This window comes from Zea mays, chromosome 5 (genome assembly GCF_902167145.1).
Source record: "Zea mays cultivar B73 chromosome 5, Zm-B73-REFERENCE-NAM-5.0, whole genome shotgun sequence".
NCBI lineage: Eukaryota > Viridiplantae > Streptophyta > Magnoliopsida > Poales > Poaceae > Zea > Zea mays.
Genome location: NC_050100.1, coordinates 192,899,997 through 192,907,169, shown reverse-complemented (window position 1 = coordinate 192,907,169; position 7,173 = coordinate 192,899,997). Strand labels below are relative to the sequence as shown.

General features: G+C 51.4%; 1 protein-coding gene across 1 annotated transcript; it reads right to left on the bottom strand.

The window, feature by feature from the left end:
- Positions 1–5,429: 5,429 nt before the first annotated feature.
- On the bottom strand, positions 5,430–7,033 carry LOC100281076 (uncharacterized). Its single transcript, NM_001153995.2, has 5 exons — positions 6,889–7,033; positions 6,534–6,777; positions 6,374–6,442; positions 6,022–6,228; positions 5,430–5,911 (listed from the first exon to the last, which is right to left on the bottom strand). The coding sequence occupies exons 1-5, from the start codon at positions 6,924–6,926 to the stop codon at positions 5,525–5,527; spliced, it is 945 nt and encodes a 314-aa protein (NP_001147467.1). The 5' UTR covers positions 6,927–7,033; the 3' UTR covers positions 5,430–5,524.
- Between the last annotated feature and the right edge of the window lie 140 nt (positions 7,034–7,173).

Below are 7,173 nucleotides of genomic sequence, written 5' to 3'. Positions count from 1 at the left end.
CAGCAGCATGCAGACTTCGCCGCTCCATACTCGATACGAGAACCTGAGTCTAGCAGTTCGAGGAGTACTGGAGTCTAGCAGTTCGTGGAAACGGAAGAGCAGTCTAGCATTCCTGAGAACCTAATGTATTTTATCGTATCATATTTTTCTTGTGTGCATTTACTAGTGATCTGTGTATGTTTCATACGGGTAGTAGTGACTATTTTTTAAATCCGGGTACTTCGGGAGTACCTGATACCCGAACCCGAATTATCGGGTACCCGAATTTTCGGGTACTATAATACTCTATGCAATTTCGGGTATGACTTTCCAAAACCCGAAATTTTAATTACCCGAATTACCCGACCCGAATTTTTCGGGTAACCCGAACGCCCAGGCCTACGCGCAATTGCTTTGGATGAGGCAAACCCTGCGGGACTATGGTTACAAATTAACCAAAGTTCCTCTTCTATGTGATAATGAGAGTGCAATCCGCATGGCGGATAATCCCGTTGAGCATAGCCGCACTAAACACATAGCCATTCGGTATCATTTTCTTAGGGATCACCAACAAAAGGGGGATATCGAGATTGCATATATTAACACTAAAGATCAATTAGCCGATATCTTTACCAAGCCACTAGATGAACACACTTTTACCAAACTTAGGCATGAGCTAAATATTCTTGATTCTAGAAATTTCTTTTGATGTCTTGCACACATAGCTCATAAATATACCTTTGATCATATCTCTTTTATATGCTATGACTAATGTGTTTTCAAGTGTATTTCAAACCAAGTCATAGGTATATTGAAAGGGAATTGGAGTCTTCGGTGAAGACAAAGGCTTCCACTCCACTCCATTAACTCACCCTTCGCCGTCACTCCGAGCAACTCTCCAACTTTGGTATAATCTTCACTCATATTATTGTTTGCCAAAAGGGGAGAAAGTAGTTAAAGGGCTTATATTTCACTCAAGCATCCGTTTTTGGCGATTCATGCCAAAGGGGGAGAGAGTATTAGCCCAAAGCAAAAGGACTGCACCACCACAAAATTTTAAAACTTATGATTTTTCAAATTGGTATCTCATTGTGTTCTAAAGGGGGAGAAAGTAGCACCTTCAAAAAATTGGTATCTTAAAACCCTCTTGAACAGTAAGAGTAGAATTTTATTGAAGGGGAGTTTTGTTTAGTCAAAGGAAAAGCATTTGAAACAAGGGGAGAAAATTTCAAATCATGAAAATGCTTCGCAAAATCTTATTCATTTACCTTTGACTATTTGCAAAAGGACTTTGAAAAGGATTTACAAAAAGAATTTGCAAAAACAAAACATGTGGTGCAAGCGTGGTCCAAAATGTTAAAAATAAAGAAACAATCCATGCATATCTTATGAAAATTTCTATTGGCTCAATTCTAAGTAACCTTTGCACTTACTTTTTGCAAACTAGTTCAATTATGCACTTCTATACTTGCTTTGGTTTGTGTTGGCATCAATCACCAAAAAGGGGGAGATTGAAAGAGAATTAGGCTTACACCTATTTCCTAATTGATTTTGGTGGTTGAATTGCCCAACACAAATAATTGGACTAACCAGTTTGCTCTAGTCTATAAGTTCTACAGGTGCCAAAGGTTCACAATAAGCCAATAAAAAGACCAAGAATGGGTTCAATAAAAGAGAGCAAGGGACAACCAAAGGCACCCTGGTCGGGCGCACCGGACTGTCCGGTGCACCAGGGAACTCTACATCCAACCCTTCACCTTCGGGAATTTTCAGAGGAGCTTCGCTATAATTCACCGGACTGTCCAGTGTACCACCGGACAGTGTCCGGTGCTCCAGGGAAGAGCGACTCTGAACTCGCCAGCTTCGGGAATCCACTCCGCTATAATTCACCGGACATGTCCGGTGCACACCGGACTGTCCGGTGTAACGGCGGAGCAACGACTAGTCCGCGCCAACGGTCACCTGCTACAGCATTAAATGCGCGCCAGCGCGCGCAGAGGAGCAGTGCACGCGCGGGTGGCACACCAGACAGCCTACAGGGCTTGTCCGGTGCACCACCGGACAGCTAGGCGGGCCCACACGTCAGAGCTCCAACGGTCGAACCCTAACGGCCGGGTGACGTGGCTGGCGCACCGGACACTGTCTGGTGGCGCACCGGACTGTCCGGTGCGCCATGCGACAACAGCCTCCACCAACAACTAGTTTGGTGGTTGGGGCTATAAATACACCCAACCACCCCTCATTCAAGACATCCAAGTTTTCCACCTTCCAACTACTTACAAGAGCTAGGCATTCAATACAAGACACACCAAAGTGATCAAATCCTCTCCCAATTCCACACAAGGCTTTAGTGATTAGTGAGAGAGATTTGTTGTGTTCATTTGAGCTCTTGCGCTTGGATTGCTTCTTTTCTTTCTCATTTGTTCTTGTGATCAAAACTCAATTGTAACCGAGGCAAGAGACGCCAATTGTGTGGTGGTCCTTGCGGGGAAGTTTTGTTCCCGGTTGATTTGAGAAGAGAAGCTCACTCGGTCCGAGGGACCGTTTGAGAGAGGGAAAGGGTTGAAATAGACCCGGCCTTTGTGGCCTCCTCAACGGGGAGTAGGTTTGCGAGAACCGAACCTCGGTAAAACAAATCCTTGCGTCTCACTTCTTCACTCACTCACGATTTGTTTTTACGCCCTCTCTCGGACTCATTTATATTTCTAACGCTAACCCGGCTTGTAGTTGTGATTTAGTTTGTAAATTTCAGTTTCGTCCTATTCACCCCCCCTCCCTCTAGGCGACTTTCAGCTTCCGATACGATTGCCCTGTACCTGACACACTAACACCGAGTTTGTCCCTGAACATCCCAGCTACCTCGTCTCTGACCCTCTCCGCCATGTCTGGCGACCATCCATTGAGTTTGTGGGTAGAAATCTCAGGTTGCCTGACATCACTCTGTCGGCTTTCCTCCCAGGGATGTTTGAGGTGTGTGTTAGGTGTCCTATTAATGTCACCAGCTCCTGCCCTATACCTCTCAGGCTCTCTTGTGGCCGAATAGTATTCAGCCCTATGTCCATGAGGTGGTATGGCATGATTATAATGTGTTGCTGGTGAGGCACCATAATGTTGCTGCGATGAATGTGGGAACTGTGCGTATTACGCAGCTCTCGGCTCTGCGTATGCATATCCGGACGGTCCGGCATAAGAAGCCGGATGGTCCGCGACCTGGCCAAATGGTCCGAAGGTATATTCGGATTGTCCAGCCGTATATGGTGCTACGTGGGTAGTCTCATATCCAGACCGTCTGTCATAAAGAACTGGACGGTCCGTGATCGGGCCGAATGGTCCAGGGCTGTACCCGGACGGATCGACCATATATGGCGCGACTTGGGCAGTCTGCGCGTGGACTCGTGTAGAGTCGGATGGTCTAGCGTAATACGTTGGCCGGTTCATGTCATATCCGGACGGTCCGGCGTAAGATGGCGGACGGTGCGCAACATATCCGGACGGTCCGGCGTGATGTACCGGACGGTCCGTGATGGGGCCGAAGTGTTCAGGGTTGTACCCTGATGGTTCGGCCATGTACGGTGCGACCTGAGTGTTTTGTGTGCGGGCCTGCATCTGGTCGGACGGTCCGGCGAAATACGCCGGATGGTCCATGGTATAACCGGACTGTCTGAGATGATGCTCGGACGGTCCGGTCGCATCCAGTACCTGCCGCGTGCCTAGTGGTTGCGGCTGTGATGGTGACACGAAAGCGTGCATCGGCATACCATATGATGGCTGGGTCAAAGGTGACCCATTTATAGCCGATGTGTTTGACGTGGGTGGCACTGTATTAGACTCGCGATGGAAAGTTAGGAGCAGCTGATTTCTCGTATGCACGTAAATGCATTTTAATAGATTCATCTACATATTGCTTTAACTGATCTCCTCGTTGATCCATGAAAGTCGTAAGAGATAGATCTGGAGTACTTACAGCGGGACCCTGAAGTGGAGGTAGGAGAGATTCCATATCAATCTCCCCTTGACGGACGATCTTCTGGTGGCGATCTACCGTGAAGTGTGACAAGTACTTGTCCGCCGCCTCCTTGCGCCGTTCGGAGAGTTTATGCAGCAGTTCCGCCTCTTCCTTGTCGCGTTGTTCGTTCCATTGCCGCACCACCTCCTTCTCATCGCGCATTACGAGGTCTTCAAAGGTCCTTTGGTCATCAGCCGGGAGCGCCTCCATGGCCGGCTTGATGATGTTGGTGGTGGAGATCTTGGTGTGATCCTTAGAACCGGCCATCTATGGGCCGATTTTTAGTAGGTCTAGACACCTAATCCCCAGCGGAGTCACCAAAAAGTATGTTGGCACCCTTTTGGAGGCGCCAATCACTCAAAAGAACTAGCGGCGGTGCTCTCTGGCCAGGCGCGGACGGTCCGCGGCACAGGGCCGGACGGTCCACGACCTGGCGTGAGGCGGATGTGCTCTCTGGTCAGGCGCGGACGGTCCGCGGCACAGGGTCGGACGGTCCGCGACCTGGTACAGGAGTCCGGGTTCCCTGCCTGACGGCCGGACGGCCCGCGCGTGCGCAGGGGCGGCGGAGGATCGCCGGCGGCGCCTGGATCTCGCTCCCGGGAGGGACCCCGTCGGGGAGGAGAGATCCTAGGAGTTGTCTAGGCTCGGTCAGGCCGACCTAGACTCCTCTAGTCGACGTAGAGTCGAGGAGAGGCGGAGAATTTGGGGATCGAGAGGCTAAACTAGGGCTAAACTAGAACTAGACTAGAACTACTCCTAATGCATAAGGTAAAAAACGAGTAATAGACTTGATTTGATCGATTGTTGGGGGTTTCAATCGGCCGTAGCCCTTCATCTATATAAAGGGGAGGTTTGGATCCGTTTCCAACTGTTTCCCGAGTTAATCCCGCGGTTTTAGGTAACAAATCCCGCGAGAAACTAGGAACTCTAACTGACTCTGCGCACGCGCGGACCGTCCGCGCCACCACCGCGGACAGTCCAGACCGCGGACCGTTCGGACCGTCCCCACGGCCTCTTTTTGGCTTCTAACACAAAGATAATTCGCAAGGTGATGTTTTGCTCGTGTGTCTGCAGCTGCAAAGCCTCAGGGCGTTCTTAAATTTTAAGATGGTCTCATTTCTGTTGTGGAATGAGCCGGGTGACTCATGAGACAGGCCATTCAAACGTTTGGTGAGGCTCCGATTCACCCTATTCATCTGGTCATCTACCGAAGGACCCTAAGGGCTTGTTTGGGAGCAAGTGGAATGAAGGGTATTGATAGGACTATAATCCCTTGGTATCTAAAATTGAATAGTGGAGGATTATATGCCTTCCAATCCACTCCATTACCTTTATTCCCAAACAAGCCCTAAAGGGTCCTCTACCCTCTTCATCTGCCTACTTAGATGGTTGGGATGATCTTAGTCTTTTTTGTTTGGGGAAAGGAGAGACGGCATTTTCTGAATGTGAAGCATCAAGCATAGAGCTCTATTATTTGCGGTAGAAATACATGGTAAACGTGGTGCGTGTTCTTCTCTACGCGTGCGTAGCACTCGAGGATTACACGAACGAAGCTATTTGAGTGCGATCGAAGTAAGCGCCGGTGACGCCGCCCTGGTCGGCGAGAGCGACGGCGACGGAGACCCTGGCGCCTTCCGCGGCCGTGAGGTCCCCGGTGTTGCGGTTCATCTCCGTCTGGACGTAGCCCGGGTGCACGCAGTTGACCCGCAGCGCGGGGTTGTCCCTGGCGAGGACCCTGGCGTAGGCGGAGACGAGCGCCTTGGACACCTGGTACGCCGCGTACACCCGGTCGGTCGGCCATCCGCGGGGCTCCAGCCGGCCGCTCCTGTAGTCCTCCAGGAACAGCGCCGACAGCTCGTCCAGGCGCTGCGTGGTCAGCGTGTCGACGCTGCTCAGCTCCTGCCGGAGCTCCTCGCCGCTGAAAAACTGCACCGGAAATAAGCGCAGGGTACAAGATGAATGTTGCATTGCATTGGACTGGATGGTCATGGTCTCTTGTGTTGTGTATGAGCAGGGCAGGGCACGTCCGCACGTACCCTGAGTAGGCCGAAGGATGAAGTGACGTTGACGATCCTCCCGCCGGAGGAGGAGGAGGAGGACGACTGCACGAGTGGGAGGAGCGCTTCCGTGACGGTTTTGGTGCCGTGGTAGTTGATCCTGACGCATTCCTCCGCTTGCTCGGCGCTCTGCGTGGTCCGCTGCTTCAGCCACTCTGCAATCTCGTTCTGGTCCTTGCCTACCATCTGTTTCGATGCAGCCAGCCAAAATTGCGTTAGTGTCTAACACTAACTTACACCACCCAAATGTATACCCAGCTCAGCTGCTATGGAGTTACAGTTACGGTATACATATGCTGGCATTAATTTCCATCTCTGTTTATTTACGTACCATTTCTTTGACGGCTGCCTCGTCGTCGCCAACCTCCATCGTCACCCCCATGATTCCCGCGTTGTTGACCTGCAGCGTGTGATTTGTGAACCAGTTTATGCGCACGAAGTCGACGACGGTCAGAACTCAGAAGTCGACGGATCGGAGGGGCCGTACGTACCAACACATCGAGCTTGCCGAACTTGGTCCTGACGAAATCAGCCAGACGAGCAGCGCTGGTGGGCTCCGTGACGTCCAGCTGGTGGGACACGACGTCAGGCAGGCCGAAGCCGTGAAGCTCGCGGGCCGCCTCGGCGCCCCGCGTCTCGCTCCGCGCGGTGAGGACGACGGTGAGGCCGCTGGACGCCAGCTGCCGGCATATCTCGAACCCCATGCCCCGGTTCCCGCCCGTGACGAGGGCCACCCTGACCACGCACAAGAAAATGGAAGTAAATAAGCGCGCATGAACTCAGCTGCTGCCTGCTGCCGGTCGGACGACAGAAGCTCTCATGTCGTGCTATGTGTGCACAGTGCACCTCTTCTCCGATGGCTTGGGAACGGCTCCTCCCTCCATGATATGATGCTCAGTTCAGCTGACCCGGCTGGTGCAGGAGCAGAGCGCGGCGGTAGTATAGTAGTCGAGTTGGAGACGGACGTCAGGCCTGAAACGAGTGCATTTGCAGACAGATAGGTTGTTCTGGTTCATTTTATATACTACTGATGATGAATCCTAGTACTAGTATTGATATTGATGTGGTCTGTTGACGAGAGAGGATGCGGGTCAGCATTAGGTACTCAGACAGCGCAAGGCAGGGATTTCC